The sequence below is a fragment of the Schistocerca gregaria genome, chromosome 6 (assembly GCF_023897955.1).
Source record: "Schistocerca gregaria isolate iqSchGreg1 chromosome 6, iqSchGreg1.2, whole genome shotgun sequence".
Lineage (NCBI taxonomy): Eukaryota > Metazoa > Arthropoda > Insecta > Orthoptera > Acrididae > Schistocerca > Schistocerca gregaria.
Window position 1 is genome coordinate 491,589,889 of NC_064925.1, and position 21,726 is coordinate 491,611,614.

The 21,726-nt window shown below is 39.7% G+C and overlaps 1 protein-coding gene and 1 non-coding gene across 2 annotated transcripts in view; both read right to left on the reverse strand.

Annotated features, from left to right (window-relative positions):
* Positions 1-1,904: 1,904 nt before the first annotated feature.
* Positions 1,905-1,979, reverse strand: Trnas-uga (transfer RNA serine (anticodon UGA)). Its single transcript has one exon. It is a non-coding gene; the product is annotated as a tRNA-Ser (tRNA).
* Positions 1,980-13,395: 11,416 nt separating this feature from the next.
* Positions 13,396-21,726, reverse strand: part of LOC126278920 (radial spoke head protein 9 homolog) — a 125,113-nt gene continuing 116,782 nt past the window's right edge. Inside the window, exon 4 of the mRNA XM_049979195.1 lies at positions 13,396-13,872. Within this exon, the coding sequence (XP_049835152.1) occupies positions 13,712-13,872 (161 nt within the window). The 3' untranslated portion in view covers positions 13,396-13,711. The remainder of the gene's footprint in view (positions 13,873-21,726) is intronic.

The window sequence follows — 21,726 nt, forward strand, 5'->3', positions numbered from 1 at the left end:
ATTTACATGGACATCTCAGCTTCTTTGAACACATACATAAATAAATTTTCTATCCTAACAAAGTGTTTGCTGTAACCACATAGTGTCATTGTTGTCAGTCAGCATCTGCAAAGTGTTAAGCTTGAGGAGCGCGTGTGCGCAACACGGCATCCATTATCGTCCCAGTTAGTGCTCACATGTTCAGTAGAAGGCCAGGGTGTCTGTGTCATGTGTTTACAGTAGCTTTCACTGCACAAATTCTTGAAGTTTGTGTTCAGTGGTGTGATACTTTGTGAAATCTTCGATGCAGTGACAACTGATTTCCATATCAGCAATCTGAGGAATTAATGTCACCTCCAGAATGAGATTTTCACTCTGCAGCGGAGTGTGCGCTGATATGAAACTTCCTGGCAGATTAAAACTGTGTGCCCGACCGAGACTCGAACTCGGGACCTTTGCCTTTCGCGGGCAAGTGCTCTACCAACTGAGCTACCGAAGCACGACTCACGACCGGTACTCACAGCTTTACTTCTGCCAGTATCCGTCTTCTACCTTCCAAACTTTACAGAAGCTCTTCTGCGAACCTTGCAGAACTAGCACTCCTGAAAGAAAGGATATTGCGGAGACATGGCTTAGCCACAGCCTGGGGGATGTTTCCAGAATGAGATTTTCACTCTGCAGCGGAGTGTGCGCTGATATGAAACTTCCTGGCAGATTAAAACTGTGTGCCCGACCGAGACTCGAACTCGGGACCTTTGCCTTTCGCGGGCAAGTGCTCTACCAACTGAGCTACCGAAGCACGACTCACGTCCGGTACTCACAGCTTTACTTCTGCCAGTATCCGTCTCCTACCTTCCAAACTTTACAGAAGCTCTTCTGCGAACCTTGCAGAACTAGCACTCCTGAAAGAAAGGATATTGCGGAGACATGGCTTAGCCACAGCCTGGGGGATGTTTCCAGAATGAGATTTTCACTCTGCAGCGGAGTGTGCGCTGATATGAAACTTCCTGGCAGATTAAAACTGTGTGCCCGACCGAGACTCGAACTCGGGACCTTTGCCTTTCGCGGGCAAGTGCTCTACCAACTGAGCTACCGAAGCACGACTCACGTCCGGTACTCACAGCTTTACTTCTGCCAGTATCCGTCTCCTACCTTCCAAACTTTACAGAAGCTCTTCTGCGAACCTTGCAGAACTAGCACTCCTGAAAGAAAGGATATTGCGGAGACATGGCTTAGCCACAGCCTGGGGGATGTTTCCAGAATGAGATTTTCACTCTGCAGCGGAGTGTGCGCTGATATGAAACTTCCTGGCAGATTAAAACTGTGTGCCCGACCGAGACTCGAACTCGGGACCTTTGCCTTTCGCGGGCAAGTGCTCTACCAACTGAGCTACCGAAGCACGACTCACGTCCGGTACTCACAGCTTTACTTCTGCCAGTATCCGTCTCCTACCTTCCAAACTTTACAGAAGCTCTTCTGCGAACCTTGCAGAACTAGTACTCCTGAAAGAAAGGATATTGCGGAGACATGGCTTAGCCACAGCCTGGGGGATGTTTCCAGAATGAGATTTTCACTCTGCAGCGGAGTGTGCGCTGATATGAAACTTCCTGGCAGATTAAAACTGTGTGCCCGACCGAGACTCGAACTCGGGACCTTTGCCTTTTGCGGGCAAGTGCTCTACCAACTGAGCTACCGAAGAACGACTCACGTCCGGTACTCACAGCTTTACTTCTGCCAGTATCCGTCTCCTACCTTCCAAACTTTACAGAAGCTCTTCTGCGAACCTTGCAGAACTAGCACTCCTGAAAGAAAGGATATTGCGGAGACATGGCTTAGCCACAGCCTGGGGGATGTTTCCAGAATGAGATTTTCACTCTGCAGCGGAGTGTGCGCTGATATGAAACTTCCTGGCAGATTAAAACTGTGTGCCCGACCGAGACTCGAACTCGGGACCTTTGCCTTTCACGGGCAAGTGCTCTACCAACTGAGCTACCGAAGCACGACTCACGTCCGGTACTCACAGCTTTACTTCTGCCAGTATCCGTCTCCTACCTTCCAAACTTTACAGAAGCTCTTCTGCGAACCTTGCAGAACTAGCACTCCTGAAAGAAAGGATATTGCGGAGACATGGCTTAGCCACAGCCTGGGGGATGTTTCCAGAATGAGATTTTCACTCTGCAGCGGAGTGTGCGCTGATATGAAACTTCCTGGCAGATTAAAACTGTGTGCCCGACCGAGACTCGAACTCGGGACCTTTGCCTTTCGCGGGCAAGTGCTCTACCAACTGAGCTACCGAAGCACGACTCACGTCCGGTACTCACAGCTTTACTTCTGCCAGTATCCGTCTCCTACCTTCCAAACTTTACAGAAGCTCTTCTGCGAACCTTGCAGAACTATCACTCCTGAAAGAAAGGATATTGCGGAGACATGGCTTTCATATCAGCGCACACTCCACTGCAGAGTGAAAATCTCATTCTGGAAACATCCCCCAGGCTGTGGCTAAGCCATGTCTCCGCAATATCCTTTCTTTCAGGAGTGCTAGTTCTGCAAGGTTCGCAGAAGAGCTTCTGTAAAGTTTGGAAGGTAGGAGACGGATACTGGCAGAAGTAAAGCTGTGAGTACCGGACGTGAGTCGTTCTTCGGTAGCTCAGTTGGTAGAGCACTTGCCCGCAAAAGGCAAAGGTCCCGAGTTCGAGTCTCGGTCGGGCACACAGTTTTAATCTGCCAGGAAGTTTCATATCAGCGCACAATCCGCTGCAGAGTGAAAATCTCATTCTGGAAACATCCCCCAGGCTGTGGCTAAGCCATGTCTCCGCAATATCCTTTCTTTCAGGAGTGCTAGTTCTGCAAGGTTCGCAGAAGAGCTTCTGTAAAGTTTGGAAGGTAGGAGACGGATACTGGCAGAAGTAAAGCTGTGAGTACCGGACGTGAGTCGTGCTTCGGTAGCTCAGTTGGTAGAGCACTTGCCCGCGAAAGGCAAAGGTCCCGAGTTCGAGTCTCGGTCGGGCACACAGTTTTAATCTGCCAGGAAGTTTCATATCAGCGCACACTCCGCTGCAGAGTGAAAATCTCATTCTGGAAACATCCCCCAGGCTGTGGCTAAGCCATGTCTCCGCAATATCCTTTCTTTCAGGAGTGCTAGTTCTGCAAGGTTCGCAGAAGAGCTTCTGTAAAGTTTGGAAGGTAGGAGACGGATACTGGCAGAAGTAAAGCTGTGAGTACCGGACGTGAGTCGTTCTTCGGTAGCTCAGTTGGTAGAGCACTTGCCCGCAAAAGGCAAAGGTCCCGAGTTCGAGTCTCGGTCGGGCACACAGTTTTAATCTGCCAGGAAGTTTCATATCAGCGCACACTCCGCTGCAGAGTGAAAATCTCATTCTGGAAACATCCCCCAGGCTGTGGCTAAGCCATGTCTCCGCAATATCCTTTCTTTCAGGAGTGCTAGTTCTGCAAGGTTCGCAGAAGAGCTTCTGTAAAGTTTGGAAGGTAGGAGACGGATACTGGCAGAAGTAAAGCTGTGAGTACCGGACGTGAGTCGTGCTTCGGTAGCTCAGTTGGTAGAGCACTTGCCCGCGAAAGGCAAAGGTCCCGAGTTCGAGTCTCGGTCGGGCACACAGTTTTAATCTGCCAGGAAGTTTTAATGTCACCTCGTCGCTCTCATTTATTCATTGGGCCCACCGGCAGTACATCCAACATCTGTCAACAAGGTAAGTTCATTGCCGCTTTTATGATGTTGTCAAGCTCAGAAAATTCATGTTACATGAAGTATTGCCATCTTTAGTTCATCACGTGCATATCCATGTATACCACACGCACACTTAACACTTCACAACCAGGTTTCGCATGTTTTTGCCCTTTGTTTTTGAGTGTCTTTCATAAAGTTGCATTACATAAAGATTCTGTACTGTCCTTTCCACATACTATACACACAAAATAAAAAAATACAAATACACTTACACAATACACTTATCCTATTCGTATTCTGAGATGCCATTACTGTCGCTTATATACATTATAGTCTTTAACATATTCCCTCTCCTTTTTTATATATAGTTTCATTGTATGTCATTTTGTTTTAGTACATATTGTTAAATTACAATTTCTTTACATTATTCAATTCCAGTTATATGAGTAAGTATTTTACTCTTTTGGTTATACATTCTTTATATAACATTCATACAATAATAGATCCTGTTTTCCTTTATGGCATAAACTGTTATACATTTCATTTCAATTTACAGCAATTTCTTGTTAGAGCATATTTATCAATCTCAAAGAATTAAAGAAGTAAACAATAGTTGCATCAATAGATACTACGCACCGCTCAGATAACTATGCATGGCCTCGTCCCCCTAACATTCTCTAGGAAGGACCTACACACTACAGGATTGAGGAAATTCCCCAGAAAGGCATTTATGTGTGCTCTCTCTCTCTCTCTCTCTCTCTCTCTCTCTCCTCTTACCTCTGGGATAGGGTCCAGTCACATTCAATGGTACCTTTTCTAGAGATTTTTTTTTAGCCATAATGGGATGTAGTTCTCTCTGTTTGGAGATGTTAGAATGTTTTGCTTTCTGGCAGACAATACACTTTCTTACTATTTGTACTATTCCTCATCTAAGGTTGGAGAAATAACAATATTTACCTATTTTGCAGTGCCATAATGGCCCCAAGTATTTTGTGTGTATAAGATAAAATCATCCACATATTCCTCTGGCAAACACACATGCCATTGTTCTTGTTCAAGATGGTTTCTATGGAGCAGAGCACCGATGTGAATAGTGGAAAACCTTTTTAGCTTTTCACCACCGTTTTGCACAAGTTTCACTCTTACCTTACTCCATTGTTTGTCTTTCTCCTGTAACTGCTCCGTGTGTTTACACATGTGGACATAGTATGATTGGAGTGTTTTGTCTTCCATCAACATAACTCTTATTTCACCTTCCTGCTCTAAAAGATCATTGAATTACTCTTATCCTTGGACACTATTTCAAAATCGAATTCTTGAAGATACATACACCATCTAGCTATCCATCAGTGTAGTAGTTTATAAGTAAACAAAACGATAGAGACTGCTGGTCACAGTCTACTTTTGTGTGTTTACAACAAAGAAAATATTCAGACTCTTTAAAGGGCCAAATTACAGCCAAACCCTCCAACTCAGTAACTGAATATGAATGTTCAGCTTTGAATGAGGTGCAACTGGTGAAGTTAATTACTTTAGAGATGAGATTTCCCTCTTCTTCTACCATTTGAAAAAGGCATGCACCCAGACCTTGAGAAGACATGTTGGTGCGTAAACAAATATCCTTCTTTACGTCTGGTTGAGATAAAATATTAGCATTTAATAAGGCTTGCTTGATATTCTCGAAATTGATTTGACATTGCTTGTTCCATAACCGAGGTCCATTTTTCCAGAGAAGATTGAGTAAAGCATCACTGTTCATAAGTCTGGTAGGGATGAATTTCCTGAAAGATGAGACTAGGCCTAAGTATTCCTTCAATTGCCTCTTGCTTTGAGGTACATGGCATTTCATAATGGCATCAAGTTTTTTAGGATCTGGCAGTATGCCTTCCAAAGAGATTGTGTGTCCTAAAAATTATACATTTTCTTGTTCGAGACTAGATTTCTTTAGATTTGCTGAGTCTCCATATTCAGGAAAGCAGCTCAGTACTTGTTCAATTAAACTTACTTGTTCTACTCAAGTGGGTGATTCACGTATACTGTTACCTTACTCAAAACACCTTCACTCACATTCAATCCAAATGCTAATACTTGAAATTCAAAGCCCCTGCCTGCACATACGTGGGCATTATACTTCTTTCTTCATGTTGTTTTATTTGCCAATATGAGGACTGGAGATAGATTATAGTGAAAAATTTAGCATCGTGGAATTTCATAAGCTGTTCCTCTAAATTGTCTGGACGTGTTGAGACTGGTAATATAATACGTTACGTGCGTCGAAGACCAAGCACACCTCGCCATCTCACTTACTCACAGTCAAAACAGCACTACAGTAAGGGGAAAATGATGGTTGTATTATGCCCAATTCAAGCATTCTATTAATCTCTTTTCTTACTGCTTCCCTCTTTGTCCAAGGCATAGGGTATGAAGTGGAAAAAATTTTTTGTGAGGATATACATCCATTTTGTAAACAAAATCCTTAATGATAGCTGGTCTTTTTCAAATATATGTATATGAGCAAGTATCATTTCGCTAAGTTTTGCCTGCTGTTCTTGAGACAAGCACTTTGATTCACTTACCTTTGCGTTTATTGTGTTGATGTGTACCTCTTCTGCTGCTGACTGTTCGTCATTGAATGTGTTGACAAACATAACTATGGGATTTATCAATTGAACCTCAGAGTCATGAGTAACTTCAGTTTTACATCTATTAGTACTTCCTCTGATTAGGCCTGTTGCTAATAATTGGTTATTTACAGTGAAATGACATTGGCACTTCCCTATATCAAAATTTATGCTTGGTATGTCCTAAATGTATCCATACCGATTAAACAATCAACTATTAATTTCTCTACTTTCAAAAAATTGCATCATACAGAAAACTGTCCTAGTTGTATGGGAATTAAGGGTTGTATTATGACTCCTTCCCATTTCTAACCAGTGGCAGTTTGTACTTTGCAATTTTGCACTGGCAGTGTGAGTACATTCCCACATTTCTTCAGTTCTTGAAAGAATCCCTGTGACATCAAATTAGTCATAGCACCTGTGTCAAACACAATGGGTACTTCAAGGTGAAATACTTTGGCCTTGGTAGTAGCTTGTACCTTGCTCTCTGTCAAGGTTTTCTGTGTATCCTCATTACTTTGATGTAGATCATCTTTCACATCACTACCTTCATCGTATCTGATAAAGGAAGTGTCAGTCAAGCTCATGCCCCCACTCTCCTCCCAGGTCACAGAATGGGGGCCTACCATGACCAGTTCAAGTTTTCCGGCATTGTGGTGGCATAGATCTCTGGATTAGGCATAACTTCTGTTATATGGACTGTTGGTGTTTGATTACGCCGATTAGTATCTTGTGAGACTCTCAACTGAAATTCTCTTTGCCTTTGTGCGTTATTCGGCATATGTTTGTTACTTTGCTGGCTGAATTCTGGTGTTTGTGGATTATTCGGCTGTCTGGTATTGTTTTACGTTTGCCAAGTCATCAGCTGAGTATTTCCGGTAGCTTGTGTCTGTACATATTGTACAGGCTGGCCGTACACTACTGGCCTGTTGTGACTGTTTTTGTTAAATTCTTGCCTGTTTCTTTTATATCCACTCTTGAATTTACCACTTTCTTCATTGCCATTGTGATTACCGTTACCATAGGTCTGTTTGAGGTAAGGTTGCCATCTGTGTTGTACAATGAATCTGTTTCCAGAATGAGATTTTCACTCTGCAGTGGAGTGTGCACTGATATGAAACTCCCTGGCAGATTAAAACTGTGTGCCAGACCGAGACTCGAACTCGGGACCTTTGCCTTTTGCAGGCAAATGATCTACCATATGAGCTACCCAAGCACGACTCACGCCCCATCCTCACAGCTTTACTTCTGCCAGTGCCTCGTCTCCTACTATCCAAACTTCACAGAAGCTCTCCTGCAAACCTTGCAGAACTAGCACTCCTGGAACAGAGACATGGCTTAGCCACAGCCTTGGGGCTGTTTCCAGAATGAGATTTTTCACTCTTCAGTGGAGTGTGTGCTGATATGAAACTTCCTGGCAGATTAAAACTGTATGCCGGACTGAGACTCGAACTCGGGACCTTTGCGTTTCGCGGGCAGGTGCTCTACCATCTGAGCATCTGTGAAGTTTGGAAAGTAGGAGACGAGGTACTGGCAGAAGTAAAGCTGTGAGGATGGAGTGTGAGTCATGCTTGGGTAGCTCAGATGGTACAGCACTTGCCCATGAAAGGCAAAGGTCCTGAGTTCGAATCTCGGTCCGGCACACAGTTTTTATCTTCCAGGAAGTTATGAATCTGTTGTTCACTTGCTGGTCATTAAATGTCTGTGGCACTATCTGCATATTTAACTGGCTTGGATTGTACTGGTACCTCTGCATGTAACAAATCTATTGAGTCCAGTACAGATAGAAAGTATTCAGTGTCATTTTCCAGAATGATAATAAGTTTTTCCATAATGTGGGCAGTAAGACAACCCTTTAAAATTTTCAGCGCGTCTACTTGAGATACCGGGTTCGTCCAGTATCTGGTTTCATTCAAATATTTTTCAAAATAGTCCCTTAAGTTTCCATGTTTGCTATTGAATGGAACTGGGTTGAATATCTCGTGTCTGAGCCTCTCTTGTACGGCCTCAGATGAATATTTATCCAGAAAGGCTCTCTCAAACTGTTCATAGTAGTGGCAACATTCTGCCATGTCTGTAACCCATAGTAGAACGTCACCCTGTGGTATCCAACAACAAATTTAATTTTCTGCGATTTGGTCCAGGTAGAAGGTAAAACATTTCTAAATGTCCTGATAAACACCACGGGATTTGTCCTTTCCCCTTCGGAGATAAATACCAGGGGCAATTGCACTTGATTGACAGATACTGCTGCCGGCAAGTGTTGCTGAATTCTGCAACCTTCGCTATTTTCCTTCAATGGGCAACCCATGTATTGTGGGAACCAGTGAAAGTATCTAACTTCTCTAAAAGCATGGTTTTGTTTTCTGTCAAATGTTGTTTTGGAGTATCAGTAGTTTTAGCAATATTGCCTCGTAACTTTTCCTTTGTTTCCTTTCAACCTGAATCTATTTTAGCTAGAAATTGACTTTCCTTCTCTTTTAGAACTACTTCTACAGCATCTACATAAATTTTGCACTCTGACACTACCTTTTCAGCAAAGGTGCTTATATCCAGTATCCTGGTTTCAGTTATTTCCTTTACGTCTGCACATATCTTATCTCTTTTTGCAAATTTTGACTCTAAACTTAACTGATCTACTCTGAGACTTAATTTTTGTACTTCCGTAGGTAAGTTTTTGCACACATCTCATTGAATGCGTCTGTCACAATTTTTACTGATGCATCCGCTTGGGACTGCATCTCCTGAATTTGATAATATGCTTCGCTAAGGTTTTGTAACTCACCTGCAAGTTGTTCCTGTTTATCATCTTTGGATGATACTTTTTCCATTAATGTATTTATTTTGTGGGACATGTTGGTAATTATTTCTTGTTTTAGTTGTTTACCTAGCTCTGTCATCTTCCCAGATAGTTCATCAGATAATTCAGTGTGTATAGTTTTGCTCACCTCACTGAGCTGTTGACTGATACTATTCTTGACATCATTAAATACCTGATTTTCCTGTGTAAACTGTTGTCCTATATTTTCCTGGTGTTTCTTGAACTGCTGTGTCATACCCTTAAGATGCTGTGCTATACTTTCCTGAAATTCCTGTTGTTTTGTAAACTGTTGTGTTATTTGTTGTATGAGTTGTATAAAATTGTGTGTCCCACTAGCATTTACATGGTTTTTATGAACTGTTTCCTTTTCTTGCATTTGTGTTGTCGTGAGCAAGTAATCAAAGGACTGTTCGCTGTCACGCTCTTCAGTTTCACTATTTGAAAAAATGTTTCTCGCTGAGAACTGAGAAATTGTCTCATTGAGCATCATAGAAGTGACATCATGATCAATTATATTACCAGTGCCATCATTTTTTTGATAGTTGGACGCCAACCTCATTGTTTTGATTACTATCAACCAATTCACGAGTTGCCATGTTACCTTCAACTGTTGTCAAGCTCGAATTTCTGACACCTTGGCTTATTGAATTTTGTAATGAATTTTCAACAATGGCCATTTCCTTTGACTCCATTGTAAATAGTTTTTAATAAAATTATGAACAATATTTTTTTTTTTCAAAAATGAAATTTTGTCTGTACCAGTACTTTTCAATTAAAGTAGATGTAGCTGTGTGTTGACGAATGAACCTGATTATTATCTGACACAATCTTACAGAATTTGGATGACTTATCTTGTGCCTTGATGATGACTTATACAAATTTTTGTCCTATCTGTAGAAATGCATTTTCTGTAAAGCATAAGAAGGAAAAGATTTTCCTCTGCCAGGCAGATGGTACCAAGTGTGGTTACATGAGCATACAGCTTGGTAGCTTCCAACCTTTACTGCTGAAATCAGCATTCCCAGCACGTCTCGTTTACAAGTAGAATTTAATGTTAATTTGCTCCTTCAATGTTTTTCTTACTCCCAATCTCACAGACATGTAACAAATACAACAAAAGTGTCATTAGTTTTCTATAACAATAAAATGAATCATTTATCTAAAAAAAAATTTTCTCAACATTTGATAGGTCTGTTCATCTTTCACTCGGCACCATCCTATTATTGGTTGCCATTGAATAGTGGCTGAATAGGTGGGCAAATAAATAATAGAAACTGATTAATAATTGCTGCATGAATAATTAAAAAGAATTAATTGGAAAGAATAATTGAAAGAAATTGGAAAGTACACATATCCCGGGTGAACGTCAACTGGTAATGATATCAACATACCTCCAGTGTCAATACATTTAAGGTCAATATTCATCATTTAAGTTACATACTTCTTCACACTAATTCCACTGTGAGTGTTTCTGATTATAACAATGCCGACACAGGATTTCAGCGACAGGCGAAATGATGAGCAGACAGGTGTGGTCATGAATGTTGGAATAAACTTTGCTTTCCTAATAACTTTTTATTACACTTTTTAGTGTATGGCTGAAATACACATTTTTAAACAATACTGGTATGACGAATTTAATCATATGTCCACCCGCTACTACTTGCAGAAACAAACAGGTGAAGATACAGAAATTAATAAATTGAAGAGGGTATTTCTTCTTCTATTTTTCATGCAGCTGTATAAAAACATTATCTTTACCATAAAACAACTTTTTAATTTATCTTTGTTGCAGTCTATAAGTCATTCAGTTTACATATATCTTACATGTATATAAAGAAAAGAACAGAAAAAAATGCTTCAACATACTTCATTTTATTCATGTTTCTTACAGTATTTTTCATTTCTCTTCATGTCAAAGTTCCTCCACACTTCAATTTTTTTTCCTTTGTGGTCCTCTGTGGTTTGATATTTGAATTTTAATCACAATATAACTCTGAAATACTATCCTTTCAATTGAAAATACAAATTGCTGTAACCAGTTAAAATTATTATATAATACTGTACACTATCAATTTTGGAAGATTTACCACAACCACCAGGAGTATTTTATTTCAATGAAGAAGGCATGAATTCAATGCATGTATGACTTCTGAGTAACTTGTGAGCGCTAAAAGTCATTGTCACATGCCACCCAAAAAGTAGTACATATACTAGATCCACACCTTATTAATTGAACTAAAATTCACTTGGTGCAGGTATAATCCCTCAAAACATGTAATGAAAAGTATTGTATAATAAACATGATTGGTTACAGCAATTTCTATTACCACCTGATTTTGATAACGATTGCAGTCAAGCCTAACCTAAAATGTTTGCATTTGAAGATACTGTCCTTTAATATGTGTTATTCTTTCATTGTTCTCTTTCTCATTAAAAATGATTCTTTTTTCACCTTGTGTTTTTAGGTCTCTGGAGGCCTGACTGTGTTCTTTAAAATTTTTCCCTTTTTTTTTTTGTTACACATTGCTGAATTTTACTACATATTCATTTCCTCAGTGCACCCTATGCTTTCTTTCTCTTAACTTGCTACTAATTTTGCTAACAATACTGACTACATTTTCCGCCATAAATTCTTTAAATACAAAATACAGTTGCTCATACCTCATATTCAGGAAGTTGGTCTCTGGTTGCTATCTGATATTTGGACTTCTTTTTTTATCTGGGGTTATGGCTCATATTTCTTTTCTCACCAAGGTGTTCACTGAATTGGCTGCCAGAATCCATTATTCACTGTCCAGACTTCCTTCTGGTAGCATTTTAAAGTCACTAATGTATGCTCCAGCCTCAGTCAAAGATTCCTGTTCTTCATACAAGCTGTACCTTGTGATCTTATAACTCAGCTGCTTTTTAAATCAGGTCATCTTGACTAGTGGACTGATTCATAAGCAAAACCGAGGGAGGTGTTTCATAAGCAAAGGTCAAGGAGGCATTCACTCCTATGTTTTCCATCAATTTCCATCAGAGTATGGCAGTTTTCCATTAAAAAAGAGTATCATTTTGTTTGATGTAGTCCTCTACTTCATGGTGAAAGCCATCTTCCTCTTTTTGACTACACTCTGTCAAGCATGAAAATGGACAGTGTGTGTGTGTGTGTGTGTGTGTGTGTGTGTGTGTGTGTGTGTGTGTGTGTGTGTGTGTGCGTGTGCGAGTGCGCGTGGGCACGCGCCCTCCAAAATATTAGTACATTGACAGAAACTAATACTCAAAAAGTTTTAGTATTAACTGAGGGCCTCAGGGACATCATTTCTGCCTAAATTGTGGTACAGTAGAGCGTCGATTATCCGAACGTGGGTCAATTGAACGACCGCTTAACCGAACTGTATACTCGCTTGCACTTGTTACTCTTCCACCCTACCATCCATCATCCCCCTCACTCCCAAACCAAGTGTCCCACAGTAGTCGCCACCCTGGCCACCGCTGGCGGAACATTGCTTCTAATGGGGCCTTCACAAGTCGCTGCTGACCGGCCAAGCCGCCAGTTGCTGTGTTTCAACGATAAGCACACTTCTGTCGGCTTGTGCACTGGCAGTAGAAGTAGCGACAGTATCAAAGCTGTTCACAGCAACAGCTGCGCCAGCTTAGAGTTGAGGCATACCGCTCCATGCAGTTTGAAGGATTGCGTGGCCCCAAGAAGAGCTTCTCACGGTGCAAACAGTCACCTTCTGTTTTCTGTTACAACCACTTGGGTGCTGCTGCGTGAAGCAGTGAACTTGATGATACAAAATGCTTAAAGGTAAACGTGTTGTCCTTTCTATGAGGCACAAGTATGAGATTATTACTATATATTCCTACTGAAATTGCCTTTGTATGTTACTTTGTAATACTAAAAGAGATGCCTGTTTTTATGAATAAATTTACTGTACAGTACTTCTTTTTGGCAAATAAACATGTACAGTTCGATTATCCGAACAAACCAGTTTTCCAAACACCCATGTCCCCCAATTACTTTATATAATCGACACTCTATTGTACTAACATTTTGTTTAAACAGAGATGGATTAAAAATCTGTTGTGTAAAATTGTTCATGTGCTGTAATGACTGGCATATTTAGAGAATATTAACTTAACATAAATGAAGTGGCAATCAAATTGTTTACACTATGTTTGTTTGATCCTCCTGTTCTCAGGGGAAAGAGTTTGAAGTTTCAGTATTACTGATGCTCAGTCATTAATATAATTCATGGCGATTTTAGACCTACAAGTAAACAAAATCTTTGGAAGAGTTTGCACATACATATTTCAGTCTTTATTTAATACAGTCTAATTTATACAAGTTATTTTTTTATTTTTTTAAGCTGAATGTATACAATGACTATTGTAAGTTTTGACTGAAACAAATACTTCTAATTTTCTTGCATTGTAAGAGGAATGCTGTGTAACTTATCATGCCATACAGCTATCCACCTAGCATCTTCAACCTCTAATTAAAAATTTAAGCATTCTAACAAGGATAATTCTGCCTAAACACAAACAAAAATTTATCCTCTCTTGTCAATATAACAGTAACATTCTACAATCAACATTTTTCAGTTTCAGATTTCATTATCAGACCATAAAGGGCAGATCAAGATTTCGCTTTCCTGAGCCAATATAGACATATCCATGGTCAGGTGTACCAACAGCATGGTATCCCACTGCACCTGGCCACAACAAATTCCTGAGAACAACTACATGACTTCCACACTCCAGCTGAAGACTCCAGCAACCTGCAAGAATTGTGCATATGTTCTTTTTATTCTCACATTAGCAGTCATGAAGAAAGTGTGCTGAGAGAGAATTCAAGGGAAATGCTGAGAAAGGAGCTATTTATCTACCATTGACAATAAATGTTGGATGATGGACACGAAACACAAAGTGGTAGAAAAAGGAACTTTTATAAAAAGCAATCTGAATAACAAATTTATTAAATGTTACTGTAAATTTTAATAGCTACTGTTTTATGCTTGCCATATCTAGAGTTGAATGTGAAGTTATTTGTTTGTTCTCCTGTCATGATGGCTACTAGTTTTTACAGAAAGATCTATATAAAATCGACAGGGACATGTGCTTCAGTTCACATAAAAACAGAACTCCATGTTATTTTTTAAAGAAATATGCTAACATATACTTTAAAAATAAATACAAATATGAAGTGAACGAAATTTAATTTATGCAGTTATGATCAAAGTCCAGAGACACGGTTCGGATCTCTCAGCAGAATAATATTGACACCTTTGATTTATGTAGTGTGGTGTAGTGGTTAGAGCTGCTAGCTTGTGTACCACACATTGCCAGTTCAAACTTGACCACTACCACTTTTTTTTTAGTATTTATCATTTCTGAAAGGTTCGCATAATTTCTTATATTTTTATATTCTTGAATATTTAATGTTTATCTAAATAAGAGCACTCGCCATCCAGGAGATCTGTTCTCGCTATAGATTGGTGTTCACAAGAAAAGTGGTTTCAGTGCCAAGTTTTGTACTTTGACGATAACCCTGCTTTTGGATTTGGACTTGATCCTTCTTATGGTGTGAGATTGTTTGTTGGAGATGCAGAGTACTTCAAAACGTCTACTTAACCTACCACCAATTAAGCAAAGTGAAAGCCATTGCTTACACAGACAGGAAGCAGAATATAAACAGTATATAATACCCAGTGTCCCTATATTCAAGGAAACCAATGGATTCCAAAACACCAAAAAGTCAGATGCACATCAGGCAACTGTTGAGGTTTCCCGGAGACACTGGTAGGGATCTGACTAAATGACTGAAAGCATTTGACCAAGTTGCCACATACAGTAGGTGGAATGACACGATGTATTTCGCCAATGTGCATATTACTCACTTGGTGAGTTTCTAAAAGTGACACAAAAGAGATATGCTACATGAAACAAAGAACTGCCATATGAATTATACCTATATGCTGGTGACAGTAATGTACCAACAAAGACTTTTACATGGATACATAAGATGTACCATAAATATATCTTGATACTATTGTATATTTGACTGTTATTATGTATTATTTTTATTATTATTATTATTACTATTCTGAATGAATAATTGTTGTATTATCAATATTACTTTAGCATGCGTATCTGCTTGCCCTGCAGATGCACAATTATGTACAATAATAATTACTGTATTTTTTTTTTAATGTATTGAACACACTGACAATGCCAATTGTATGGAAAACATACTGAAAGGCAAATAAAGATTTCATTCTATTCTAATCAGGAGGCTGGATGCTGTATTTCTACAAGGTGGGGCAGATGTGACAGCTGTTTAGCACCATTCATCACTTGCTGGGTCATCAGCTGCTCTGTGGAGGTGCACCCCTTCTCAGAGATATGCAGCACCCCAGAGTATGCAGAAACTCATGACAATAAAAAGGATGGCACCACAGGACAGTGGAAGAATTCATTCTGACTCTATACCATTAAGTGGAAAGACTGTTCAATGAATGTAATAGATATTAATGTTCATCGACAGAAATGTATTAAAAGAAATGTTTCTGCTGTCTTATTCGGATAAAATATAATGTTTCATGAAGAAGCTATATTTCTTATTTCATGAATCCGAGAGATTGTTAGGATTTATGCTTTCAGCCTCAAGATTTCAGTCCATGGAGACAAAGCCAATGAAAGGAATAAGCATGATACACAAGCACAGCACAGCAAAGCAACAGAGGATCACAGGGGACTGTACTATGGTTGCTGAACTCTTTCAGCTCTCACATTTAATCTAACTACAGTCAGATGAGGGAGAACACATAACACTTCAAACTTGAACACCAATCTCAGCCACAACAGCTCTCACTTTTAATCTAACTACAATTTGCTGAGGGAGAACACAGGTGACACTTCAGACTTTAGTACCAATCTCAGCCACAAGTTGAATGCACCAAAAAGAATGGACTCAGCCAATTCAGACTTATGGCATAGCTGTCAAAAGACAACCCAGCATCTGACCAATACAGGTACAAACAACTCCTCCACCAAGTATAACACCCTGCACTACAGACATCTGGATGACAGAGAACAAGATACCAGTGTGTTTCCACAGCGCACACTCTGCACATGTTGTATCTTGTTGCAGAGAAAGTAGACAACTTTTTGACTACTACTACAACCCAGACATCAACTGTCAACAATTCTATTCATGCCAGTCAACTACAGGCAATTTTAGTTGACCTGTCAGATGATGCCCATTGCTGAACCCAAGATGAGGTCACTCCCAATGTGCTGCCGCTGCTCCCCGTCACACTACAGAAGTGGCAGCACTGCACTAGCCACTTAATTTAGAAAAAAATCGGTGTAGTGACCATCTCTGGGGGTGAAGCTGTCACAGATGGAACTTCTCCTTGGATGACAGTTGCCAAGATGTCAGGAAATTTTACTGATTTTGGCATCAACAGCCAACTTGACTCAGGGGCTCTCTTTTCTGTAATGTCAAATGCTTATCATTGTCAGATGAAGATGACTATGTTCCCTGACATGAAAGCAATTGCGTTGAAAGTCGCAAATGGGAAATATGCTCAGCTGACAGGAATGTGTGTTGCAAAAATAACTATCAGTGACAGAACACAGACCTTCAAATTTATAATTTTAACAGAATGTAATTATATGTTGTTCTCACATCTTGTGGACATCACAAGCACTCATAGACTGTGGAAGATCAGAGCTCCAGACTGACAAAGTTATTCCATCAAGAACAAATAACAAAGATTGCTCTGAGACTTGTTTGCCATTGAAGTTGTTATCTTGCCATCATCAATGAGATTTTAGTCTTCAGTCAGTATGCTCAATTATACTGTGATGTGCAGATGAACTCGTGCATAAAGGTATGTGCAGAGATAACTGTACCAGTCCATGAAAGGCAGCTTACTGCCATCAGTGAAGAATTGTACTCCACTACCACCACAGACAATGCAGGAGAGGAAGCTACTATTGAACTGTTAATGGGTTCTTGCCTGACCAAGGTACAACAGTTTAGTTTAGTTTAGTTTTATTTATGTCATGTTCCATAGATCATTGTCCCGATTATTTTATCGATATGATATGGAACAAGTCAGACTGTTAGCTGGTCTGCACCAATTTTCAGATGCTTTCTGAGATGGAGTGGATAAAAGACAAAACAAGCATCCCTTGATAAAACACCATATTGACTGTGCAGATCATCTACCCATTAGCCAGTGCTCATATAAAGTGTTTCCAGCTGAATGATGGACAATCCAGGAGGAAGCAGGAAAGATGTTCCAAGATGACATCATAGTTCCAAGATGACATCATAGAACCTTCAGAGAGTCCCTGGACCATTGTTCAACAGCAACATCTTTTAATGTAGCGATGACTGAGACTTCGCCAAAGGATTCCTTGGAAGGCATCTGCCTTTGTATACCACTGTGGTGTTGTACCCCTGAAGCCTCAGTGCCCACATCACTTCACAGTTCCATTGCGCTAACCAGCTGGCATATAGAATGGTGATCAATCACAATTGTTTGTAAACACATACAACTGGAACTAAATGACTGCTAGTCACTCTTTCCTGGTTGTAGAGTACTCCACCTTGCAATTGAAGAGTACTCTGAAAGTATAAGCTATCATCTTTCAGTATCATCCAGAATCTCTTCTATAATCGCACATATCTCATAATTGCTAGCACAAGTGTGAAGTTTTGTCTTGGACTTCTTATCACACAATACTAGCAATGGAGATGATGATGAACCAACTTAGGGACAGGGAAAGAATCACCAGTAGTATGGGCATGTTCCAAGAAAACATCTCACATGATGAATGTGCCAAGGAGTTGGAAAATATGTGACTGCTATTATTTTCTCTGCATCAGGACAGATTCCATTGCCATTCAGTAGATGCCTGAAGACTTTTATTTCTTTGGTATGAAAGAGGCACTTTTTTGGATTCAGGCAGAGGCCTGCAGTCTGAACACATTTCAACATGAATATTGGGCAGCTTAGAATTTATTCAACTGTCTTTAAAAAACTGACAATGCCATCCAGATAGCAAAGACATGTTGTCTATCTATAGCATTGAAGCAGATTGTTCTACATACATTCAAAGGTGGCTGGAATGTTAAACAGTTCTTTGAACTCAAAGAGGCCATCAGTAGTTGTGAAGGTAGTTTTTTCCCAGTCAGCATTGTCAACCTTGACTTGCCAGTAGCCCATCTGTATGTCCATACTTAAGGAATATGTTTCTCCTATTCCACCTGTGACAATACCACTCCACTTAATTGGAATTTACAACTTAGGGAGACCCTAGAAGTTGAAAAATTGGAATCTCCACTAAATACCTCACCCTTTATGCTGTTACCAAAACTGTACTCATTGTTGAAGCTACAGAAATTGCAAAGTTCCTTGTAGAAGACATCATTCTGAAGCAAGGAGCATCCACATGATGATGCATCCACATGAAGATGCAACAAGTCCACTAAAGAGACAGCTTACACTACACTCGTTCGTCCTCTGTTAGAATATTGCTGCGCGGTGTGGGATCCTTACCAGGTGGAATTGACGGAGGACATCGAAAGGGTGCAAAAAAGGGCAGCTCGTTTTGTATTATCACGTTATAGGGGAGAGAGTGTGGCAGATATGATACACGAGTTGGGATGGAAGTCATTACAGCATAGACGTTTTTCGTCACGGCGAGACCTTTTTACGAAATTTCAGTCACCAACTTTCTCTTCCGAATGCGAAAATATTTTGTTGAGCCCAACCTACATAGGTAGGAATGATCATCAAAATAAAATAAGAGAAATCAGAGCTCGAACAGAAAGGTTTAGGTGTTCGTTTTTCCCGCTCGCTGTTCAGGAGTGGAATAGTAGAGAGATAGTATGATTGTGGTTCGATGAACCCTCTGCCAAGCGCTTAAATGTGAATTGCAGAGTAGTCATGTAGATCTTTGTTTATAGAGAACTTCACATCACTCCTTCTGCTCCACTGTTGCAAGGCAAAACGACAGTGGATTCACAGTTACAATTTCAAATGGATAATACTCTGAATAGCTATGTGAAACAACTGATCATCAGGACCAAAGAAGAAATACAGTTGGCTTTCATAATGGACCTGAACACCCAGGAGAAAGACTGAGAGCACCATAATGCCAAGCACTGGCCAGTGGGCCAGAGCCTGGTGGACTTGGTATGGATTTTTTCACCTGTACAGAAAGTGTAAATGTTGCAATCATTACTAAAGTGCTGCTTTGGGCAGTATTGTATCCTTCATCACTTGTGGGATGTGACATATGAAGTTGAGAATTATCTCCCTTCACGAAGAAGACAGAAGCACAGAGACATCGTTCATCCTTCATATGACGCCGTGCTACAGCTGTGAGGCACAGATTAACTATCAGGGCTTCTCATTTTAGGAAACAGTAGACCTGTTTGAGAATCAGGATGCTACAACAGGAGGGGCTGCCTTTGATTCTCATGTGAGAGGATGTGACAATACAATCAGAATGCAAAGATCTGTCAGCGCTGCCATACTGAGGATCACTGTATAGATCTACATCCGGGATGCTGTAGTAAACAAGTATGAGAACTTCTTAAATAACGGGCTCACTGTTTATGCAGGAGAGGGAGAAATGCCATGAGCAGTGGTGCATGCAGTTGATGTAGTGATTATTGTCACTATGTGCAGCATGTCGCCAGTTCAAAACCTGAGCATAATCAATTTTTTGTGATTTGTTATTTATTGTTTCTGGAATATTCTCAGAATTTATTATGTTTGTAATGTTTTTATATTCTGAAATCTTCATTGTTTGTATAAATAGCAGCTATTTCTGTCTGGGAGTACAGTTCTGTTCTGGCTGCATGTTAATGTCAGTAATAAATGTGCTTTCAGTGCTAACTGTTGTACTTCATTGATTAGATTAGATTAGATTAGATTAATACTTGTTCCATAGGTCATGAATACGACACTTCGTAATGATGTGGAACGTGTCAGGTTAATAAAAGATGTCTGTAAAAGAAATTACATTACACAAAATATTGCATGACACTAATGATTAATTTTTTTTTTTTTTTAATTTTTTAGTTTATATCTAAAAATTCAGCCAATGAGTAGAAGGAGTTGTCATCTAGAAATTCTTTTAATTTATTTTTAAATGTTGGTTGACTATCTGTCAAGCTTTTGATGCTGTTTGGTAGGTGACCAAAGACTTTTGTGGCAGCATAATTTACCCCCTTCTGTGCCAAAGTCAGATTTAACCCTGCATAGTGAAGATCATCCTTTCTCCTGGTGTTATAGGTATGCACACTGCTATTACTTTTGAACTGGGCTGGATTATTAACAACAAATTTCATAAGTGAATATATATACTGTGAGGTTACTGTGAGGATCCCTAGATCCTTAAATAGATGTCTGCAGGATGACTGTGGGTGGGCTCCAGCAATTATTCTGATTACACGTTTTTGTGCAATGAATACTTTTCTACTCAACGATGAATTACCCCAGAATATGATGCCATACGAAAGCAGTGAATGAAAGTAGGCATAGTAAGCTAATTTACTGAGATTCTTATCACCAAAATTTGCAATAACCCTAATAGCATACGTAGCTGAACTCAGACGTTTCAGCAGACCATCAATGTGTTGCTTCCAGTTTAACCTCTCATCAATGGACACACCTAAAAATTTTGAAAATTCTACCTTAGCTACAGACTTCTGTTCAAATTCTATATTTATTACTGGAGTTGTGCCATTTACTTTACGGAACTGTATATACTGTGTTTTATCAAAATTTAAAGAGAGTCTGTTTGCTGAGAACCACTTAATAATTTTTTGAAAAACATCATTTACAATTACATCACTTAGTTCTTGGTTTTTGGATGTTATTACTATACTTGTATCATCAGCAAAAAGAACTAACTTTGCATCTTCATCAATGTGGAATGGTAAGTCATTAATGTATATCAAGAATAGTAAAGGACCTAAGACCGAACCCTGTGGGACCCCATGCTTGATAGCACCCCAGTTTGAGGAATCAGCTGTTGTTTTAACATTACACGAACCACTTATTTCAACTTTCTGCATTCTTCCAGTTAAGTATGAATTAAACCATTTGTGCACTGCCCCACTCAGACCATAATGATTTAGCTTATCTAAAAGAATTCCATGATTTACACAATCAAAGGCCTTTGAGAGATCACAAAAAATACCAATGGGTGATATCCGGTTATTCAGAGCATTTAATATTTGATCAGTGAAAGCATATATAGCATTTTCTGTTACAAGCCTTTCTGAAAACCAAACTGACATTTTGTTAGTACTTTATTTTTACAAATATGGGAGGCTACTCTTGAATACATTACTTTCTCAAAAATTTTTGATAGAGCTGTCAAAAGAGAGATTGGGCAGTAGTTGTTGACATCCGACGTATCCCCCTTTTTATGCAATGGTTTTACAATGGCATATTTCAGTCTATCAGGGAAAACACCCTGCTCCAAAGAGCTATTACATACGTGGCTGAGAATCCGACTTATCTGTGGGGAACAAGCTTTAAGTACTTTGCTGGAAATGCCATCAATTCCGTAAGAGCTTTTACTTTTCAGTGAGTTTATTA